Here is a 23,558-nt window from a genome sequence, read left to right on the forward strand (position 1 = left end):
AACTTGAAGGTACACAACACACAACTCACTGGTCACTCCCTACAGGCTACTTCATCAGTATGAAGTAACATCATACTACTGGTATAATTCATTACATAGCTCAGACCTTACCCAGGTTTAAGGCAATAAACCATGGCAAAACATAATGCTTCACTGGACCTTAGCCACTGTGAGCTATACATCTTCACAATTTCTGAACTTCAATTATAATGCCCACATAATGCCTCTGTGAGGCACTGAATACTAGTTTACTTCAAAAGCATTGTGGCAGCTATGGCTTCAAAGCTGAGTATTTTAAAAAAAGGACAAAATAATTTCTCCTAAAATCAACATTGTTTGAAACATCATTGTACTCCATTACTATTAGTATTACTATTTCTCTTCATATCTGAAGGAATTTTATCAGGGGAGAAAAAACACAATCTTAGGCCCCATACAGACAGGCCAAAATAAAGCTGCTTCAGGTCACTTTGGAGTTATGCTCTTTAAATGATGCATGCGTCCTAAGAGTCCGGAAGCCATGCCAAAGCCACAATCCAATACTAAGGACTGGAGTGCAGCTTTGGTGCAACTTTTGGACTCTTAGTATGCATGCATCATTTAAACAGCACACCTCCAAAGTGGTGTATGGGACCATAGACACACACACATTAAACTGAGTATTACCTACCATTGGCAGCTGTTCTGGAAATTTGTATGCCACTTCACTTTTACTGAGAAGTACATGCAAACCTATATAAATAACAAAAAACAACAAAAATAAATTACAGAGTATATGCATTTATTATTACATACAATATAATCAATAGTGGGGGAAGGACCCACTGAGATTACTAGGAGACTGAGCAGACAGGCCTGCCTCCACACCCACTCAAGACCTGCTACCCAATTCACATTTTTGCAGCTTGTCTGTTAATATAAAAAGGGAGTTTGCCAAGGTCTATTATGGCAAAACACACAATTGGCTTGGTCTGTATTGTACAAAGTTTGATATCCTAGTTATTTGAACAACAATCACTACCCTTTGGCATAATATATTGATGAAGTGGTTCAATTCCAAAGAAAATATGCATTATATTAAAAAATAAGTCTGTTCAAATATTCTGAGCAGAATCTACAAAATAGTTTAGGCACTTTACAGACTCATGCCATAATCTTTGCAATGCTCCTTAAAAATATTCAGAGTAGGTTCACTTGAGTAAGGAATAAACATGATGATGGCAGTCGTAAGACAAAATTCCAAATGCAAATAGTTTGAAAAAAATATTTAAATGGCTGGACCTTGGGCTTGCATGAACTGCTCCAAAAAACTCGGCATACAACCAAGCAATTCAGTCCTTACCTGCAAGTAAACGAGACACAGGAAGATGAATGCTAACTTTTTCCTGAGAGACACAGTACCGAATAGTCTCAACTGAGTGTCCACACATGTTGAGATCAATAGGTTGCTCTCCATCAGTAAAACCACTGTGGCACTGCATCAATGTAGTCAGACATTTCTTGTATGCTTCAATGAGCACTTTTTCCTATAAAATTTGAAAAGCAGTTAAAATTTTGCAAAGACAAATATCCAAAACACTTTAACAAACTTGGAGCATATTTTTACACAAAACAGATGAACTGAGAAATCATTTCAAGATAAAAACTTCTCCCAACTTACTGGGTTGAGTCAAAGAAAGAGAAGCAGAATAAATTCACATTAGTGCTGCTCCATGAATGGTTTGCACAAAAACTTGTGGAAGACTGAGAAACAAAACATTTACAACAGTTCTGCATAGTATGTTATAGCACTTCAGAGCTAAATACCCATAGTGTAAAACAAGTCAACTAGAATCAAGTAAGTGCTCTTTGAGGAGCTGTTTGCATTCCTGGCTTTAATTCCTCTCTGCCCAAGAACAAAGAGAACTGTTTGTTCTCTTATCTGTAAGGAGTTATTTTGAAATGGGAAACTGCATGCTCTGTCCTGGGGCCAGTGTTATTCAACATCTTTATCAATGACCTGGATGACAGAATTAGGGGCATATTCATCAAATTTGCAGATGACACCAAATTAGAAGGAATAGCTAATACTCCAGAGGACAGGATCAAAATTCAAAACGACCTGAATAGACTAGAAAGCTGGGCCAAAACAAACAAAATGAAATTCAACACAGAGAAATGTAAGGTACTGCACTTAGGGCAGAAAAATGAAATGCACAGATATACAATGGGGGACAACTGGCTGAACGAGACTACATGTGAAAGTGATCTAGGAGTCCAAGTAGACCACAAATTGAACATGAGTCAACAGTGTGATGCAGCAGCTAAAAAAGGCCAATGCAATTTTAGGCTGCATCAATAAAGTATAGTGTCTATATCAAGAGAAGTAAAAGTGCCACTATATTCTGCTTTGGTCAGGCCCCACCTGGAATACTGTGTCTAGTTCTGGGCACCACAATTCAAAATGGAAATTGAGAAACTGGAACGTGTCCAAAGGAGGGTGACTAAAATGGTGAAGGGTCTGGAAACCATGTCTTATGAGGAATGACTTAGGGAGCTGGGGATGTTTAGCCTGGAAAAAAGAAGGTTAAGAGGTGATATGATAGCCCTGTTTATATATTTGAAGGGATGTCATATTGAGGAGGGTGCAAACTTGTTTTCCTTAGCTCCAGAGAACAGGACCTGGAGCAATGGATACAAGCTGCAGGAAAAGAGATTCCACCTGAACATTAGGAGGAATTTCCTGACAGTAAGGGCTGTTCGACAGTGGAACACATTCCCTCAGAGTGTAGTGGAGTCTTCTTCTTTGGAGGTCTTTAAGCAAAGGCTGGATGGCCATCTGTCGGGTATGCTTTGATTGGGATTTGCTGAATGGCAGTCTCTTCCAACTCTACGATTCTATGATTCTATGCCATCCAATGCCAGGGGAAAATCCAGGGAAAGCTTTTGAGAGTGGAAAGCAGGGGAATCCTTCCTTCTTTCTCTACTCCCATGTACTGTAATGCTGTTCCAAAAGCTCCCCCAATCCTTTACAGCACATAGGGGGCAGTGGAAGACAGAATTAGCATACATAATCTCACCAAATCTCTTTGACGCATCTAAGAACCTTCCCTAAGAAGAGGGGAAACAAATGGATACAAATAACTGTTTTTCCAGCTGACCTGTCAATGACAGCAACAAATAATTTTTCTGATGTTAAATACTCTCTTTTCCTTTTGCCTCTCAAGAAATATTGTAACCACCTAAACTTTACATTGGTGTGTAGTTTAAAGTTTACAGAACAATCAATTCTGATTTTTCATGCATAAAAATACTGTACTGTATTTGAGACCCCATATTTAAATACGTTAGCTTTATTGATATATGTATAAATCTTAAGAAAATTTAGCTACTCAATCAAAACATGAACATATTTTAATGAGATTTAACTTACATCTAAAGCACACCAGTCCTGCATCATTGCGATCACATGTGTTAGTTTCATCTGCAAGGTGAATGCTGCTTCCCATTCTGGTTCCATTTCAATATGCTGCCCTACTTGACGGGTTATTGGATCCATACCCTAGAAACACAGTTAACAAGCAAAACATGCTATCAGGGCAAGGTCAGTAAATTCTAGCTAGCAGTTGCCTCCTAGTGCTGGGTAACTGCAGGCTACAGTTATGAACTGCTCACTCTAATCTCATGCAAGGATTCAAACACTAGTATACAGTACCTTTAAGAAAAAAACTTACCTGCATACATTTCAGTAACTCCAAGAAGACATCAAACCCATCCAGAAATTTTTCTCTCAGATCATCTGACCAGTCAACTGGCTTGCTTATCAATACATACCTAAACAGAAGAGAAACAAGTTTGCAAAATAATTCATGTGTGCCTATGTAGAAATATTTTGATTGCTTGATTTAAAACGCACTTACTTTAAATCCAGAATAAGACTTTGGACTCGGCGAAATTTGAAAGCCTGTAATGCAGTATACCGTTCAAACTGAAACCTGCCCTGAACATCTCGATGTCGTAAGTGGTCCATAAATGTTGAGATGATAGTAGTCATAAGGTTCTCTTCTATTATTAACATTCGAGCCTACGTCAAAATACAATTAAAACATCATCTCATTGTCTGATGCTAACCAAAATAGAAGACACAAGCAATAGAGGAATAATTTAAAAAGTGACCATTATGTGTCTAATGGGCATGATATAACAACTTCTTGAATGGAAATGGGCCAAAAGGGGTATGGCAGGATGCCGCCAGCACCAACTTCACTGGGTCTGCAGCAACTGCATGGGCCCAGGCCTGATCCAGGCTGCTGCTGCGGTTCTGGACCTGGCCGCCAGAAGGAGTGGATTATAAACAGTTCTTATTGCTTGACGTGACGTCAGCACAGCTTCTGGCCACGTTTGGGGCATATGTCATCTAAATGCCACATTCCCAATGCAGCCAAAACTGGTGCTTTTTGCCTATGTGTTTCAGGCCATATTTAATCTGCTGCAGCGCCAGCTGCAAAAGAAGTAGTTTTCAACCACTCCATTTTTGTGTTGTGAAAAAGCCGCCTTTAGTAGCTCTTCCACAGCCCCACAGTGGCTTCCTGGTGTGTTGGGGGCTTGCAGCGTGTAACCGCCATGCCCTCAAGATAGCTGGAAGCCAGTCCACATGTGGATGGCTTCAGAGCGTGTGGCGCCAACACACTGTGCTCTGAAGCCACCCAAATGGCAGCGCAAACAGGTGGTTTGTTTTGCCCCTTAGTCACTTTAAATAGTTATTTTATTCCTCCAGCCTTGTAACCCTAATCTGTAAGATTTTGAACATTCTGACACTTCTGTGTAAACATTAATAAATTATCTGCATGAGATCTAAATGGGATTCAAGAGCAAACAGAGGGCTCCGTTTAATATTTTAAGTACTTACAAGTGAAGGCACTGTGAATATCTGTACTGAGAGGTCAGCAATTGAGAACTCTCTGTCGTGGTCATCTTTCACATAATCATTCTGCAATCGCTCATAATTCTATTAAGAAGGAGGCAAAAAAGGCAAAGGGTGCCAGCTATCAGTTTTTAAAAAAGGGCAGCACTACTCACCAGAGTAGGTACAGTGAAGAGCTGAACAGAGAGAGCAGTCACCGACACTGGCCGCTCGTGATCGTCCTCCATAAAATCTCTCTGCAACTGCCGATAATTCTAAACAACAAGGGGAAATTCACCTCTAACCCACACTGACCGAATGTTTTGTCTAAAGGTAATGTTTGTGGTGGGGAAATCCTGTGCAAGAACTGCATTAGCACAGAAAGAGTGAACAAAAAGCTTGCAGTATAATTATAATTTTAACAGGCCAATAATAAGGCACAGTTAAAGTAGCAAGAGCTATTTGGGTAAAAAAAAGGGGGAGGGGTGATGGCTAATTAGGAAAGATACAAGTATTGATTGTTACTGGATTAAGCCAATATTTACAGGTCATTTTTTTAAGCACTGAAAAGACTACCAATGGTTATTAGAGAAAATTAAAATACATTCGTTCTCTTCTCACTTTAACTGGCTTTGAGAAAAAGTTACCAAATGGTAATCTATTGCAACTGTAATTATCCAACAGGACTGGGAAATCTGTGGCCCTCCATATGTTGTCAGATTCCACTCTTCATCAGCTTTAGCTAACATGGCCAATAGTTGGATGTTTAACAACACTGAGAGGGCCACAAGGTCTAACTCGTGGTATACAAGAAAAAAAGTACAGAGTGAAATCCAATACTGTCCTTCTGTTGACAGAACTGCTTTTGTCAATGGAACTGGGAGGGAAGCTGGATTCCACCTCCTCCAGCAGCCCCTCATGAATCCTTAAAATCTGCTCTGGAGAATTAGAAAAGTTTCCGGAGCATATTTTAAAATAGTGTAAAGAGCTGCAGTAGGGAGGGGAAAACATTCTGGTGCACTAGTGGGTATCTACTTATACAACACTGGATTCAAACCATAATGCTCATTTGGAGTGCCAAATGATTTTAGCCAAGAGACCTAATTACACAGGAACCTATATTCCAATATCAAATTATATTCTCAAAACTCTGGAATCTAATCTGAAACATTCTAATGTGCATAAAGTGCTCCAATAGAAAAAGGCTTCCGCAATGATGTCAACATCAATTATGCCTTTTTTAGCTATCATAAGACCTTATTGTTCTTCCTGGCTGTCTCTGGGCAGTGATGGTGGAAACCTAAGTTCTGTGGATTCCACCTCTCACTAACACGGAAAATATTTGAATTTGCATTCTACAATATGCTGTATTAGATGTAAAAACAAATGACTCACTCTTGCAAACCGGATAGCAAAAAGTTTCTTGTACTTCAAATCCATAAGTAAGCTGCTCATGAATAACTGATGGTACACACTTCTAGCTCCTGTTTTTTTAAAAAAAGAAAGTACACATTAATATCAACTGTAATATGATAGAAGTCTGTCACAGAAATAAACTTTAAATAGCTTTAGAAAAGGGGTAGAATACTTTGTCAAGTCCAGGACTAATTTTTCCACCACATGAACCTGTCACTGATATCAAAATGGGCCTTGACGCTCTTACATAGTGTTGCGTGCTGGCATTAAAAAAAGCTCTATAAGCAACTGCTTCGAATCTTATTTCCATAAGACACAAGCCTGAAACTTTTTCAATAGCCTACGTACTCAATAGCCTTTTCTCAGAAACAGGTCATAGTATGGGCAAAGTGGCTTACAACCTAATGTGTCTTTCCTGTTAGTCTTAGAGCTGTTTTACCCCAAACTGCAACCCCTTGAGGGCTCATTACAAATTGGATCTTACAAATATCTTACAGGAGACTGTCAAAAGAGAAAAGCACTGCTGTGTAGTCCAAAGGAAACACAGCACTTCATGCACTACAAAGCAAACAACATTGTTACTCCAGCAATTTTGACTTGTAAATGCTTGGTTTTGTTAACAGTTGTGTTAGCCGTATATGGATGCCATGCCATTCCTTGCCTGGCTTCTTATAATCTCCCAAGAACCATGTCTTTTTATGATGCCCTCTTTCAAATCTGTAGTAAAACAGAAGTAGACAAACCAAAATGGAAATAGGCTATGGGCATCTAAATTCTGTGCCATCTCTCTTCCTAGCTGCTATATTCTCTGCTATTTATCCATGACTATTTAAGCAAGCAGGGAGGAAGAGGAGGAGCTTCTAGGTGCAGAACTGTAGTTTCCTTTTTTTAAAGAAAAAAGGTAAGTAGCAATAACCAACCTTTCCAAAGTTTGGAATCAGATAGCATCAGTTTATCCACAAGAGAAGAATTTTCTCCTTCTGGTCCTTCCTGCAAGCCAACTTGACATAATATTCTTCGAAGGCCATCTAATTAAAAACAAAAGGCAACACAAAGATGAAAAGGAGGAATGAGTTTGCTTTAATAACCAGGTTGTACATATGAAATTAATTGGGTTGCCATGAGTAGATAGGCAACTTGAACACACATACTGTACATGCATACAACCTTATACCTTTTATATTTAAACATCAGCCTTAAAAGGCCATTCCAGATACATACACCCTGGCAGATATGAAAAAACATGGGACCTCAAGTCCCATAGCCTCTAATGGCGTTGGCATCCCAAATGGCAAGTGCCATCATTTAAGTCAATTTCAGCTTGCCATCTGCAGATGCTCAAATCTGCGGAGGGCAAACCTATGAATAGCAAGGTCCCACTGTATACTTCCAGCTATTTTTGGAGGGGGCGATATGTTCAGAGAATCACACACACCATAAATAATTTGGACCTTAGGTTTGTGTAAACATGACCTGTAATTGTCCTGAGTATATTTTGTGATATTGATATCTTGTCCACAAGACAATGATTTTGAAATTAGGGAATAAAAAATGGTGTTATCCTGGACAACCTATCATTGTCCCTGGAACATGGTTCTCTGCTTTCAATCACAGAAGTTTTCCTTCATGTTAACAATATGTTTGAAATTAGCAATACCTGAATATCCAATAATATTTCCCAGCCATGTCAGAAGCTTCAAACCAAAGCTCTGATGTGCGACAATAGATGAATGCATAACTTGAACCTTCAGAGGCTTAGTCTGGCGACTGGTATTTCTCTTTAGAAAAGGAGAAGAGGAGAAGGAAAGCCATTAATAGGTTTTGCAAGAACAGCAATTTTCAGTAAGAGTTCTACAATGGAGAATGTCCTACGGAATATTTAATGCAAGTTCAACATTATATTCAGGTTCAACTATTCTCTACTTTTTGGACTCATAGAGGTACATGAATGCAGCAACACACTATCAGAGTGTAGGTGAACTGATGTATACCGATAGCACTGACGGTACATAAATGGAGAGAAATGTGCTGAATCCAAGGAGACGTTAGTCTTTGACTTCCATCATGCAAGCAGCTGAAACAGTAAAAGAGGACAGTGCCAAGCAGTTATTTACTACTGTGCATTATCTAAGGCCTGAACACTCTATAGGCACCAGATATTGGAAGCTAAGCAAGGTCAGTCCTCGTTAGTACTTGGATGGGAGACCAGCGGACATCAGGTGCCGTAAGTTATATTTCAAAGGAAAGAACTGGCAAAACCACTTCTGAGTATTCCTTGCTTAAGAAAACCCTATGAAATTCATGGGGTCATCATAAGATGACAGCTGACTTGAAGGCACATACACACATAAACATACATTATTTGCAAGCCATACATTTAGTATTCAGAATCACTCTGCCCTTTGAAGTGGGTTTTCCAGAACAACTTATGATCATCAATTAAAAACTCAAATATAAAAATGAGATGTTAACATCAATAAATTAAATCAGTACCAGTGGGAGCTAAGATCTGGGGAAATCAAAAGGGCACTAGAAAGGTAACAAAACAGCCATACACAAATATCCTTGGGGAAGGCATTCTCAACTAGGGCACCACCACTGAGAAGGTCCTAACTTGTATCTTCACCAGATCTGCTCCAAGTGACAGGGACAACTAGATGAGACTTCCAAAAACTTTAACCTGAAGAAAGGCTAATATGGAGAAAGTAATTTTTCAAATACTCCAGTCTGAGCACCAAAGGTTTTGAAAATAAGCCTGAAGCGTCCCCCAAAATACACAGGGAGCAAATAAAGATCTTTTAAGTGTTGGTTAGTCATATCAAGATCTAATGCTCATCGTTTGTGCTATGTGTATATCCATGTCATATTCAAAGGCAATCATGCACAGAGTGGACTGCAAGATCATTTTTCACATTGTTATTAGAGAACAGAATGTATATTTTTAAGGCTTAAATGAATGGAGGAAATGGAATACAAGGAGGGATCACGACGCTCAAGAGGCATGAAATCACTCTATAATGAATGCATCATTACTTCAGATATATAAAAGACAGATATGCTAGAATGATAGAATAGCAATTTATCACTGAGCTATGGGAAATAAAGCAATGTCAACTTACCACTATCACTGATTTGGCTTGGTCACAGTACTGGAAATCTCCATAGCGAACTGACCTACGTCCCTGTTACACAATTACATCACTATTAGCAATAAATTAAAAATTCAAATAAAACTTTAAGCACTACCTTTCAATGGGACATTGAATAAATAATTAAATTACTGCATTCTATACACGTCTACCCATGAGTAAGCACTACTGAATTCAATGGGGTTTATTCCTTGGTAAATATGTGTAGAACTGCAGTCTTAAGTCACTTACATTGTATACCTTTAAATTATATTCATTTATGTTTCATATGCACCTTATAAACATAGCCTAAAGTTAATTTTATACAATATTTTAACTAATCTTATGCATGAAACAAACCTTATGTACACTGAACCATCAGAAAGCAAAGGTGTCACTATCTAAGCCACCCATGAAAAAAAGTTTTGGATTTTGGAGCAATTTGGATTTCAGGATAAGGGATATTCAACCTGCAATTACAGTGTTATTAACACAATGTGTGTTAAATATATATCTTTGACTGTTCGTATCCAGTGCAGCTATGTACTACAATTTTGTAATCTAAGAAATAACTAGGCTTCAAGTATATTTTATCATTTAAGTTCTATCATTACAAATTCAGCAAATATAACCTGTAGAAAACAGGACTATGAAACTCTTAAGGTATTTTAAATTATCCAGTCTCATAAGAAACAGATATCATTGTGTCACTATGATGCCATCGTACTGCACAGTAACCTAAGCGATTAAAGCTAAGGATGGCAACTAAGGACAGCAACAACCTTAATCTCTTCTCACTCTATGGTAACAATCTCTGGTTCAGTGTCTAGTATCTTCAGTAACATTATTCATGAGGGCTAATGTTTTCATTTATCAGTTGTTAGTTCAGCAGAGGGTGTCAGAGAGTGAAAAGAGATGAAAAGCTGTTCTTTTCACACCAGCAAATAAAGAAACGAGGAAGCTTCAAAAAGGCACACAAAAATCAATTAAAATAGGCACCACTTCATTTAAACCAAGAGACTCTTTCCTTAAAGTAATTCAAATGTTTTAGAAACAGTATTAGCTCATTTCCATTTTTTAAAAAAATAAACCTAATACAGTCTTGTAAGATTGTTCAGACAACTCATCTGGTGAAAAAAGGAGGATGAATGACCACTAAAAAGGTGTTTCTTGGTGTAGGTTACATTGATCGTCACTATACTGATTGTACAATGCAGACTGGCTATTATTTTTATTTACTGTTCCAGGAAATTTCCTCCGAACACTTTTAAACAAATTTCAGTAGTCTAGTCATAGCCACATTTTTTGTAACATCAACTTTTAGAGGAGCAAAGTGGTCACACTGCCTTTTATAATAGTAATTGTTATAAAGCTGGGAAACTGACCCACTTTTGTTTTTGAATGCGTCTTTTGTCTATTACCAGAGGCTAGGCAAAACTTGATGAATAACATTAGATGGGGATCAGTGTGCTTATGTTTTTAAAGAGAACAATGCTTTCCCAGAGACACAAAGATGAGGGCTTATCAATCTACTGCTGAATAAGCATTAACTAAAAAGAAATTCACTTAATGCCCCTACATTTACACCATTATTTGGAAAGCAAGGGAGAAAAAACAACAACAAATTACACTTTAATAAATTTATTCATGGGAAAAAAGTAAAGAAGGCTAATTACCATAATGAATATAAGATGATGAACTATGGGGCAAAACAAACTGTCTTGATAGAGCAGCATCCCGCCTCCCCTTTCAGTGCCGAATCCGGGTCACAGCAACTGCACACTGCGGGCCAGATCCTGCACTTTACCAGCTCTAAAAGAAATGGCAAAGTGCTGCTCCTTTTAGAGCCGGCAAAAAGACGCCTTTGCCACCATGGCGGCACTTTCCGGTGCTCCTTTTAGTGTGCATCATCTGAACGCCATGCCAAAGGAGCTCTGTGATGGCTTGCAGTCAGGCAGGCAGCATGAAGCCAGCGTGGGGGCATGCATTATCCAAGCACCATTCCCCCATGCCAGCGTTTCAAGCCAGTCTGTTTAGCTCCTATGTTATTTGGAAAATGCCCAGTCTCCTTTATTTCTGATCAATCAGCACAAAGGAATAAAGCAATCATATAAGGTCTTAACTTAAACCTCAGTCTTAACTCATTTGTATTTAGAGTTTTAACAGAAGTCTAAAAATATACTTACATCTCTGTCCACAGTAGTTGCAAAACCAATGGCCTCCTTTTGTGTACAATTGACAGCTTTTTGGAGAGTGTAAATAACCTGTTCATATGTGTGAACTTCATCATTAAAAAGCATGCAGTAGTAAGTATCACTCTTTTTGCTGTGAAGACAATATTACAAATAATAAATGTCATTTAAATCAAACTATTGTTGTTATCACTTTATTATGCATATTAGGATCTTTATATGCTGAATTGGGCAATAAAACATGAAGGAATCTTGAGAATAAATTGCATTAGCATACACTATAATGAGTGGAGTCTATCATTATTTTTATTGGCTTTTTATCTGAACAGGTCATTTGAAGTTTTATCCTGAACAAACATGCCTAGCATTTTTCTTTGAGGTGAGAATTCTGCCAAACTAAGGCCCAGTACAGACGGGCAAAAAGCACCATCCTACGGGCAGGGTGAGGGCTGAGCATTCCCACACTCAGAGCCCTCCCCACGCAGCCCAGGTGCCAGCTTGGCGCGCAGCCATTCAGGCGGCATGCGCAATGATGATGTCCCTTTAACGCAGCACCCAAACAGCGCCACACCAAAGGACAGTGAACAAGCTGCCCAGCAGCAGCTGTAGTGCCTCTTCACAGGCACAAAAGAGAGCCGGAAAAAACAGCTCCTTTTGTGCTCTGTAGAGGCTGGATCGGTGCCATGGCACCGATCTGGGGTAGAAAGGGGTGGCATCTCGCTGCCCCTTCCTGCCCGTTTGTACAAGGCCTTAGTTTCCAAATGATCTGCTGGATTTTCAAAGATCTACTTAGTCTAATTTCCTGTTCCCAGAAGTAGCCGGTTAGGTGCAACTGGGAAGCAAGTAACTGATCTGTATCTATCTTGCAATTACTGTACTATGTGGCCTTGACAATCCATCTGCCTCAGCTCCCACTTACACAGCTACTATTACACAATTACCCAATTCAGAGCTGCAAAAAAGAACAAAGTCTGAAGATGTATTTGAACAAAATGCAAAATCATAGTTTAGCAAGACCTGCATTCAGCACTGGAACCCCTCCTGAACCTGCATGACTGAGAAGATCTGAACTTCCACTTTCAATTAACTATGGCTTCCTGAGCCATATCAATTATAAAACAAAGGTCCTCTTCAGACTAGAAATTGAGGCTGGCCTGGGGGCGGAGTCAGAGCATCACCAGATGACGCACGCCCCGACTCTGCCCCAGGACACCATGATGTTGGGTGCCACTCCACATGGCGCACATGGCCATGATTCAGCACGAAAAGGTGCTGTCTGTAGAGCCCTAAAGTTAATGCTAACTACAATTAATTTGAAGAAAAAAGCTGTTAGTGATACATTTTGAGAAGTGTGTCTGCATCAAGCGAAATACTTCATTTGTTTGAAAAGCTTCCTGAAGTAGGACCATTTCACTTCTAGCTCATGTTTCTGAACATGAGGTCTTCCTCTGCAGCTCTTTAGGAAGCTTTTGAAGAAGAGACAAATCTCAAAATCCTCAAAATCTATCATTAACATTTTATTGGTGAAACTTTTTCTTTTCTCCCCCTTTTGTCCTTTACTATTTATTTTGATCGTCTTTGTGGTTATTCAAACAAGCCAGCTTAAGAAAAAAGGGTTTGAAGCTGGCTTGTTCAAAATTAGCCACATTTACTACACCAGGTAATTCAGCAGTTTATTGCAATTGATGACACAATAAATAATGGTTAATCATATCCAAAATCTTCCTTTCAAGGAATACTCCAAGGTGGTTTTGCCAGTATCTTCCTCTGAAATATAGCCTACAGCAACTGGTATTGGTGGTCCCAGATCAGACTGGATCTGGTACCTTTAGAGTATTCAGGCCTCACTTGCAAATATAGTGATTACCTTTTCTCACCCCACAGAATCCCAACTCCCCTTGACTCTTTCATTTTCAGACTTGAAATCAGCCAAAAATGTTACCCAGAAATGGCATGACATCACTTTTAATGCAACCAAATAGATGAGTAAAATCTGCGAGGCAGGAGGGCACAGGTAAAAATTGGTTCCCACGCACTATGTAATTACTCATCCATCTAGAAAAAATTAATACCTGAGTCCTACTGAAATCTATAGGAGGTCAGCACACAATAAAATGCTTCCCATTTTTTATTTCAGTGAGGCTGTACACAACATCATGATGTGAATTAGCAACTTAATGTAGAAGTCCATGCCAATCTTAAAAGCCCAAACAAAAATTATACTTACACTGTCTCTAAACCTGGTGGCAGCTCATTTTCTTTTTCCCATGTTAATATATCTACAGCATACTGAAACATGATAGCAAATATATTATAAACTCTAGCTATCATATCTTCTGACAAGTGCACAAGAGGATCCTAAAATAAAACAGAGGGGAAATATTACAGCAAGACCACATTATATAGTTTCTTTGCTATAGCAAAGAAACTGTAAAAGTATGTTGTTGAACATTACACAAGTATAGTTGGTGTGAAACAAGTTATTTTTAATGTTTATTAACTACCGCTATTAATGTGTCTTGATTTTAACTAATAGATTCTCTGGATTTTATGCAATATTCACCTTAATTCCCCTTCAATCTTTTTTCTCCCAGCAATAATTGAGATTAAACAGGCCACATTATAGAAGTAAAAAAATGTAAGATGTGAATAAATATTAAAAGAAAAAACAAATTAAAAGAAAACAGGGATGGGAAAAAAAATAAACCAACCTTACAAAGGCATTTTTGTCATCTTATTTTTTCTGAGGATTCCCCACTATTTTTAATTTTCATTAATTTAAAAATGCCTACATCTGCAAAATTCATGCTAAGATATGTTGGAACACATCTTTTTTCTAACTAAACTTAAACTGTAACTAAAGTTTCGGTCCTAAAGCTTCTGAGAAGGTCTCTCAGGGGGCATAGAGCAGAAAAGATCTCCTCTCCAAGGGTGCAAAAAAGATCCCCTCTAGAAGTGGAGATCTAATCTTGCATGAGCTGTTCCCATCCTAGAGAAATAACAAACCTGATAAAATCCCTCTCACTCTCAGGCTTTGAATAGTAGATGAAGTTTGCAGTGACATGAGTAGGCCAATTCTTATTCTCTATGTTTCCTCACATCATACTGTTATTTTACCTCTTGTTCTTCAGTTTCTGAAGTGTTATGTTCATGCTTCTGGCAGTAAGGACCTTCTTTCCAAGCTTCTGTGTCACCACAATCACAGAAACCTCCACCACCAGATGTTGTCATCTAAAGTATAATTTTAAAATCTTAAGACAGAAAAGTCTGCTTAATAAGTGAAAATGCATATTGATATCGTTTCTACACAAAGGCTAGTGAATACTCTATCAAATACTAAAACAAAACAAAACTCTTAACAGACAGTTCAGGTTTCAGCGTGGAACATCCCATATGTCACACACTGAAAGTTAGATGACTAGTGTAGAAGGTTTTTAAGTAATATTTCAGATCTCAAACTTATACTCAGAGTGGGGAGAGACTATAGGATGGAACTTTATTTGTTTATTTATACTCAGGGCTGAAACAGATGGGCCTAAAATGCCGGATTAGGGCCGCTGTGGAGCCGCATACCGAAAAACTGCTGCTGTGTGGGCAGTGGAGAGGTTTCATGGTGTATTCCCTGTGGCTTAGGGGCATGTGTCGTGCATACACCACGCCCCCAAGTTCCCGGGAAGACACTGCATTTTGCCGGTCTGTTTACCCCCTTAACATTTCTAAAACAATACCTTAGATTTCTCACTCCCAGACCTGATTTTTTGTAATGGCTGAAAGGTGGCTTGTCCCTGGGGCCAAAGAAGCGATCTAAGAACTATGTAAAGCAAGTTTCTCCTTTTTCTTCAAACTAAGCAGGATATAATTCTAATTCTGCCCTGCTTCTTTTTTTAAAAAAAAAGAAAAGATGTCATAAAGCTATTGCCATTCCAAGCCTCTACTTGCAGGAAACAGAATCAGCCTTCTATTTTAGTCAGGCAGACAACAGAATCAACATGACCTAAAACAAGGTGGAGAACTTATGGCTCACAGGTCAGAACTAGTTATAGGATTTTCCCATTTTATGTAACAATTAGACTGCAAAATGCTATCCACTGGCACTAACACAAAGCTTCTAAAAGCCTAATTGCAGTGGTAGGGGTACACCTGGGGGAGAAATAGGAAGACTTTTCTGAAGCCTAATTTTTCTGATAGGTAGGTACCTCTGTACATAGATCTAGAAATTCTGTGAATGGGTTAGGTTATGTGTACAGGGAATTAACTGATATGTTTGGAATGTGTTTGTGTACCTTAGCATGAACTGTTAAGGAGTATTTACCAAAAATGAAGAAACACAAAGTAGAGTGAGGAAAAGTATGATACTCTTCTCCTTTAAAAAACAAAACAAAACATGGTTCTAGCTTCAGGCTATCCATTTAATTGATAAAACATCTTTATCAAACTGTTTGTTTTTCTGTGTAAAGTACAGATGGATGAAGAATCTTCGTTTAACAAATGTTCAATTGTGCACACTGTCTGTGACACAGGAGGAATTTATAGTCACTATGATTAATAGCAACTGATGTGCACTACAAGCATATTTATTGTTAAGTTTTTGTTTGAAATTACAATGCTGAATAATTTGTAAGCACAAAGTAAATGCTCTGTAACATGGTAAACATATTCCATTTATTGTCTACTACTAAAATAATCAAATACATGTTCCTGCACTCCACCTTCATAAACCTCATAGTCGAATTGAAAGGGGCATCATGGCACTGAAATATGGGATTATACCAAGTTTGTCCTTTTTATACTTTTGCAAAAAGTTATATTCAGAAATGTATTCCACATGTAGTCTTTCACCTACCTGCCATACCATAGACTATATTAAAGTCCTCTTAACCTGTAGGCACAGCTCTGCTTCCCCCTTCCCCAGCCAACCAAGAATAAGCACCAAACAGCCATTATAGAGATCCATAATTGCCACTCAAATGTTGCTTCTACATTAAACAGACGCTTCTAATGTTTAAAGTTAATCAAAGTAAAGAAGTGTATAAAGTGCCATGTAAAACGTATGGTGCTATATAAATAAACACTAATAATAAAAAGACTCAGGACTGCTCATACAAACAGAATACCTCCTACGTATTACTATATACAGTGTGCCCGTGCCATGCGCAGATGCATTTTACACAGCTTCCTGCTTACGCAGAAGCTGCGCGCTGCCACATGCATGCGCCCCATTATTTCCTATAGGGCTCGAGCATAGGCAGATTTTCCCTTACACGGGGGGATCTGGAATGGATTCCCCATGTAATGGGAGGGCCCACTGTACTATAACGAACTCTCCACAATAAATGCATTTTTGAGCGAAGGTGAGATCGGAAGAAGGCAAAGGTTCAAGATTAAAGAACTGACAAAAACCATACTATTTTATTTCACCCATTCTCAAGTGAGATGCTAATTAAAACACAAAGTCACTAACCCTGTATCGATGTTCTCTGTGAACACTTCCCAGAAAACATTCCATGCATAATACACATGTTGGGTCGACTGCACAATCTCTGTGAGGAGAGAAGTAAATGGAAGAGAAAACATATGATGATACAGTGACCAAATATACCAAACAATGGAATAGTTTAAGAGAAAACCAACAAAGTGTAATAGACACAATCCAAGACACTACTTGCTCCCCTGTGGACCAAGGATGAGGACTCAAACTCTATCACCCAAATGGCACTAGCATTCTTAACACTAAGATTGACAAGATTCTTCTACACAACTGACAGAATTTCAGAGTTAGGCAGCTAATGTTGATTTCAGAAGCATACTATTTGGGTGCTTTCTCGGATGAAAGACTAAATTAACCCATGTATGCTTTCTTTCTCTTAGCAATGTTAACTTGATGAAATTTAAAGGAAGAAAAGTATGCTTCTTAAATAAAAATCTGGGATGCCCATGTATAAGAAAAGATAGCCACTCTGAGAGCCTTTGTGGCTCAAGAGGAGAGTATAAATACTCTAAATAAATAAATAAATAAATAAATAAATATACCTTTACAATTTTTAATAAATGTTTATTTATTATTATTAATAGCCTTGTCTTTAAATAAAAAGAGAAATGAAAAAATCAATCTTTCCTTTCCATTAACTTTTGTTAATAGTTATATTTTTTTAAGAAATAGCATTATTAACAGAGGTTCTTTTCCATTTACCAGCCATTTGGAACATAAAATTCAGATGTGTTGCAGCAACGTTCTACAAATGTTTTTGCTTTTAATTTGACTTTAATTATGCAGAGCCTAAACTATTTCAATATTACTGCATATGATAGTTTAAAAATACTATACTTTTGGGATGATGATACCTGTAATATTACTATTTTATTGAATAGTTTCTTTTAAAGGCAACCTAAAAATAATTTTAAATAAATAAAAATGATCATGCAGAACGGTTACCTGCAAGAGTATGTTGGTTCACCAACTTTGAAAACCCGACCACAAAGATGTGATGGTTTGTTTGACTGCTCAAGTTTCTGAAAGCCAAATGTAGGATCTTCACCACATAGATACCATTCCATTGGGCCCAGCAAAACATGTTGGGCCAGCATGTCTTCTCTTTGTGGGGCCGGATTAGGACCCCTGCAGTATATCTTGGGTACATAATAAGCTAGGTGCTTGTATATTTCTTTAGGAAGATCAGAGGTTTGGAGCCATTTCTTTAAGAAAAAAAGTTTTAAAAGCATGATTACAAAAATAAAATATTTTATATCTACCCAACATTTTTAAAGAATCCAGTTAAATTACAGAAATGTTTTCTGCATAATTCAATACTTCAAATATTACAACTGATTTTAATGTTTTAAAATCAAAAGAAGTATTCTGAACATCCTAAAGGTCTCATGTATGCTCAATGAGTTGTTAATCCCCGTGTCTTTTAATAGCATCTCTGCTTCTCCCCTGCCCTGGACCTAGGCATGACACTGTATGTTATTCAGTCAATATACCGGTAAGCTCAAAGACCCCCTGGATATGCACAACTAGTTGTAGGATTATTTGATGCCAGTTTTTGCCTCCAAAATGATTACAAAAAAGAAAAACTTCAGAAGGCCATACAAATAAATTCATAATACTTATTAAATAGTATGATTTATTCTGGTAAGTGGAATAAGCTTACATTTTAAAAGACCCATGTCAATGACATTTTACTACTTTGAAAATTTCCTCAATGAAATTCACTGACACTGCTAATTTCAGGATTGCTGGTGGGGGGAAATGTTGTTGGGAGGAGAACTATGTGGAGTGAACTAGGGTGAAAGGATACCATGATATAAAAAAATTACTACTGTACTTTAAAAAAAAAACCAAAACTATAGTGGTTAAACAATAAAGACTGAGCAAGTTGGTTTTCAAGGCTTGCCAGGAACACCAAGTGAATAAACTTCAGTAGGCCTGGCCCCAAATAACCCCAGTTGGGACTTCTGGCACTTATGCAGTGCCTTGCATAACAACAAGAAAAAAAGGTGAAAGGCAGTGCACAACTGCGTTTAACAAGAAATTTGGAAGCTGGAGGGACCTATTTTCCAAAAAGCAAACAAGCAGAAAACAGTGCCACTAACAATACAGGAAAATGTTTTTGAGAGGTCTTCTAACTTTGTTCAGGTACTTTTCAGAGATAAAGGAATGAAGAAAAAAAGAACTGGTAAGCCTATCATGGAATTATAAAAAAAGAGAATGTAAGAACTAACTTTCTATATCAAGATGAGGCCTATTTTTTTCTCTCTAACATCAACCAACAAGAAGACAACCTGGCCAAAATTTGATGGCAATACTCTGTTACTTCTATAGAACTTCTGAAGTGGTAGACAACCACACAAGGTCTAGAGTCCGCACATACCTCTCACAGGACTTTGAAGATGTGTCCCTAAATGTGCCAAATGTCCACATCAAAACAAAATAATAAAAAAACCCAAGAGAATAAGCACTAGGCAAAGTTTAATTTTCACAGCCCAAGTTTAATTCTTTCCTAATGTGCACCATCCAAATACCTTTGAAATGTCACTAATTTAGCACGAAAGTACAGGTAACGTTAATATTCTGCCATTTGTACCAAACTTCTCATGGGTTAGCCAACCACTCATGGTCCAATTGACTTCACACTGGACCTTGGAGGTCTACACCCCATGTCTCTACCCAAGGAGGAAAATGTTTATGAAACTATTTTTTTTAAAAAAAAAATCCTATTCAAAATACCTCCAATAGCCTCAAGTACAGGTGGGGATGGGGGCCAGATTCACTATGATGTTTATCACACTATACTCTTAAAGTGCTACTATTCCACTTTGACTCCTCTAGCTGCCTCCTGTTGCATTGTGGGATTTACAGTTTTAAGGAGGGGTATTTAGAATTCTCAGGCAGAGAACTTCTCTGCCTGAGAATTCTAAATACCCCTCCTTAAAACTGCCAATCCCAGAATGCAACAGGCGGCAGCTAGAGGAGTCAAAGTGGAATAGTAGCACTTTAAGAGTATAGTGTGATAAACATCAATGTCTGCCTTCCAAGCTATCTTATGCAGGAGGGAGACATTTAAAGCAGGATGTAAACTGAGACTAGCACTTCCATAGTTATACCATCAGCCCTCTGTATCCATGGCAGTTCTATTCCAGACCCCTCCTTCCTCCACAGAGATCAAATATCATAGGACCTCAAGTCCCATTATGTCAATGGAGGTGCAATGTGTGCGTGACCACATTGGTCGCAGATGGCTAGCCTGCCAATAAAGAGGGCCAACTATGTACAGCTTATGCAAACAATGACATAATTTCATAAGCGTAACGTAACATCTTTTTTGCATTTGACATTTTAAATGCTAAAAGAGCAAATGAATTGTTATCATCATCATCATCCTGCCTTTCCCCTCTAAACTGGGGGTTAAGGCAGTTTACACATTAAAAATGATACAGGATAACTAAATCATACAAAAAACTAACAATACTATGTAATTAAATTATCAGCAACATTGAAAATTTACAATAACAGTAATGTACAATTAAAAATACAGGTTGAATCTCTCCTATCTGGAATTTCAAAATCCTAAATACTCCAAAAACCAAAGTTTTTTTCATGGTTGACTGAGATAGTGACACCTTTGCTTTCTGATGCTTCAATGTACACAAACTTTGTCTAATGCACACAAAATTCTTTAAAACTCTGTATAAAATTACCTTCCAAGTGTGTGTATGGGGTGTATATGAAATAAAAATGAATTTTGTGTTTAGATTTGGGTCCTGTCTCCAAGATATCTCATTATGTACATACATATATGCAAACATTGAAATTTCAAAATCTAAAACAAAATCCAAAATCCCAAACACTTCAGGCCCCAAGCATTTCAGGTGAGAGAGATTCAATCTGTAATCAATTTGCTTTTGCTCCAGTGTTTCTCGCCCTTCTAAATACTTCAGTGATGTTTGCCCATTAACTGCTGAAATTGACAGTTCATTTCCCTTCTTATAGTCCTGTTTTGCCCATATTAGTTACCAGTGTACTATCCTGATACATACTATTCTAGACATGTATAGACAAGACTCACAACATGAACCAGAATAAGGCAAGAGGAAGAAAAAAATATGTCCTGGTATATGCAGCATGAAAACTGCCACAAGGGGATTCAAATTGACAGATCTGGCTTTAACTGAGTAAGACATGGTTCTGTGATAACATGATGCTTGCCCGGAAAATGAAAACACAGTTGTCATGTCTTTATCCTCTGACTAATATGAGGAAGCACTTCGAACAAGAGCCAGGTGAACAAGGAATCACCAAGTGGCATATTTCACTAGATCTAAGAAATTCAGTATAAACATTAATTTGTATACATGTAGCAAGCATGCTCTGGTTAAATACAGAATATGTTTTAACACTTTCTTCTATACATCGTTTTGTGGCAGTTTCCTCGGATTGATAATCTGTTCAGAATAAATAAGATTCAATGCATACTATAAAAAGACCTAAGAAAACTTAGTCCTCTGAATGATTGGTTAAATCATACAGCTCTTTCAAGTGATCAGAAAACAAAATACACAGTTGCCACATAATTCAAATATTTGCAGTATAGTATCGTGTACCGGTAATTTAATGCAGAATATCAGCTACCAAAATTAATTGCTTTTAGCCAGTTACCAATTTCTTTTGCTTCTCGTGAATCTTTGCTTTTTGTTTTTTCTTTTTGCTTGTCAATTTTACTTTTCCCCCCTCTGTTTTGTTTGTATGGTTGTAATGTTTTTAATGTTTCAAAAGGTCTTTTTAAAAAACATCAGGAATCATTAGGAAGACTTCCTGACAGTAAGAGCTGTTCAACAGTGGGAGACGCTGCCTCGCAAAGTAAGGTTGTGGAGTCTCTTTCTTTGGAGGTTTTTAAAGAGACACTTCATGGCCACCTGTTGGGAGTGCTTTGATTGTGTATTGCTGCATGGTAGGGGGTTGGCCTAGATGGCCCCTGTGGTCTTTTCCACAACGTATCTATGATGCTATGAGTCTTCTTTTTTTTAAAAAAAAGGAATCTTGGGACTGTTGATTTAGTTTTTAATCCTAAAACAGACATCAATGAAAAGACAACTGTAATTTTACTGTTAAACTAAATGTTACTAGTAAAACCACAAATATTCCCTTAATCTACTGATCTTCAAGAACCTGATATTTTGCCAAATTTAAAATGTGTTCAAAAGCTATCTTATGGTCAAAAAGCTAAATGAAGTAAAAAGTCAGTAAAACTGAAAAATACGACGGCAACTGTAGTAACTGTCATGAACTGGATCCCTTTTAACAACTCGTCAGTGTAACACAGATTCAGCAAACATGTATTCCGGGCCACCTGAAAACCCTGACTGAACTACCTATTCTCTTCATGCTAGCAGAAAAGCATTTACGTTTACAGTATTTATCTATTAGTGCTTAATAGCTTTATGTTTTACCCCCTCTGTCGATGACCTTCCAATGTTATGGATTCCTCCCACTCAGCTGACCCTATTGTTGTTATTGTGATTGTTTTTAAATGCTGTTTTAACTGTTTTATCTTGATGTATTTTTTATCTAAATCTGTACACCGCTTTGATCAAAGTTGTAAAAGCGGGATAAAAATAAACTTTTATTATTATTATTATATTAATATTGTGAGCTGCTCTGGGTCTCAGTTTTGGGAAAAGAGCAGGATACAAATAATAATAATAATAATAATAATAATAATAATAAAGCTGTTGCTGCGTTTTTCCAAAAGAATCACCTCCATGAACCAGAGTGGTGAGTGGACAGCATTTGGGCAATCAGCTTCCTATAGCTACAGCCACCATTTCTGTAAACTACTCCTTAAAACTAAGAAGTCTATGATATCTATATGCAAAGTTATATGGAACAGATTTGACTAATCATACTCATCAGTTCAAAAATGGTGATAAATAATCTCTAAGAAAAACTAAATTCTATGTTATAATTGTAATCTTGTTTGATTTTAACTGTATGCACAGTTGCACATTGATAAATCATGGTTATATCCAATTTAAATCTCAACTAAAGCACACCTATTTAAGTGAGTGGGACTTGTAAATCAACACTAACTGAAAACCTGTTGATTTCAATTGGAGATCCAATTTTAATCCCAACTAAAGTGAACCCATTGATTTCAATGGATCTATTTTGTTTAGAGACTAAAATGGGATCTAACTTTAAACTGAAGAGGCATGATTATTTTTCATAATCTAATAATCATACATTTGCAACAAAATTTAAATAGCTATACTTATTTACTGCACTCAATTAATATTAGGCTTATTTGTGCCCAAAACAGGCCGAAATAACTGTGGCGAAGCCATGGTGGCATTGTTCGCGCTGGGGCTGGGCATGTGTCCTCCTTTCGGCCCAGTTCTTCAGCAATGATGCGGGTCTGGCGCGAGCACTACACCTCAAAGGCA

The 23,558-nt window shown here is 37.7% G+C and overlaps 1 protein-coding gene across 4 annotated transcripts in view; it reads right to left on the reverse strand.

Annotated features, from left to right (window-relative positions):
• The window catches only part of UBR2 (ubiquitin protein ligase E3 component n-recognin 2), a 68,974-nt gene that overhangs the window by 35,347 nt on the left and 10,069 nt on the right, over window positions 1-23,558 (reverse strand). For 2 of the 4 annotated variants that reach the window (XM_089529213.1, XM_089529211.1), the window contains exons 2-16: window positions 18,052-18,311; window positions 17,080-17,158; window positions 14,736-14,849; window positions 13,846-13,976; window positions 11,613-11,751; window positions 9,418-9,480; window positions 7,956-8,076; window positions 7,219-7,326; window positions 6,278-6,366; window positions 4,889-4,987; window positions 3,900-4,063; window positions 3,714-3,813; window positions 3,413-3,541; window positions 1,343-1,526; window positions 671-732 (exon numbers count right to left, since the gene is read on the reverse strand). In XM_089529213.1, coding sequence (XP_089385339.1) covers window positions 671-732; window positions 1,343-1,526; window positions 3,413-3,541; window positions 3,714-3,813; window positions 3,900-4,063; window positions 4,889-4,987; window positions 6,278-6,366; window positions 7,219-7,326; window positions 7,956-8,076; window positions 9,418-9,480; window positions 11,613-11,751; window positions 13,846-13,976; window positions 14,736-14,849; window positions 17,080-17,158; window positions 18,052-18,311 — 1,842 coding nt within the window. Of the gene's footprint in view, window positions 1-670; window positions 733-1,342; window positions 1,527-3,412; window positions 3,542-3,713; window positions 3,814-3,899; window positions 4,064-4,888; window positions 4,988-5,058; window positions 5,158-6,277; window positions 6,367-7,218; window positions 7,327-7,955; window positions 8,077-9,417; window positions 9,481-11,612; window positions 11,752-13,845; window positions 13,977-14,735; window positions 14,850-17,079; window positions 17,159-18,051; window positions 18,312-23,558 lie in introns of all 4 variants that reach the window. The other 2 variants (XM_089529214.1, XM_089529212.1) reach the window with 1 other exon arrangement.

The sequence above is a fragment of the Sceloporus occidentalis genome, unplaced genomic scaffold (genome assembly GCF_023333645.1).
Source record: "Sceloporus occidentalis isolate IW3139 unplaced genomic scaffold, rSceOcc1.0.p SCAF_6, whole genome shotgun sequence".
NCBI lineage: Eukaryota > Metazoa > Chordata > Lepidosauria > Squamata > Phrynosomatidae > Sceloporus > Sceloporus occidentalis.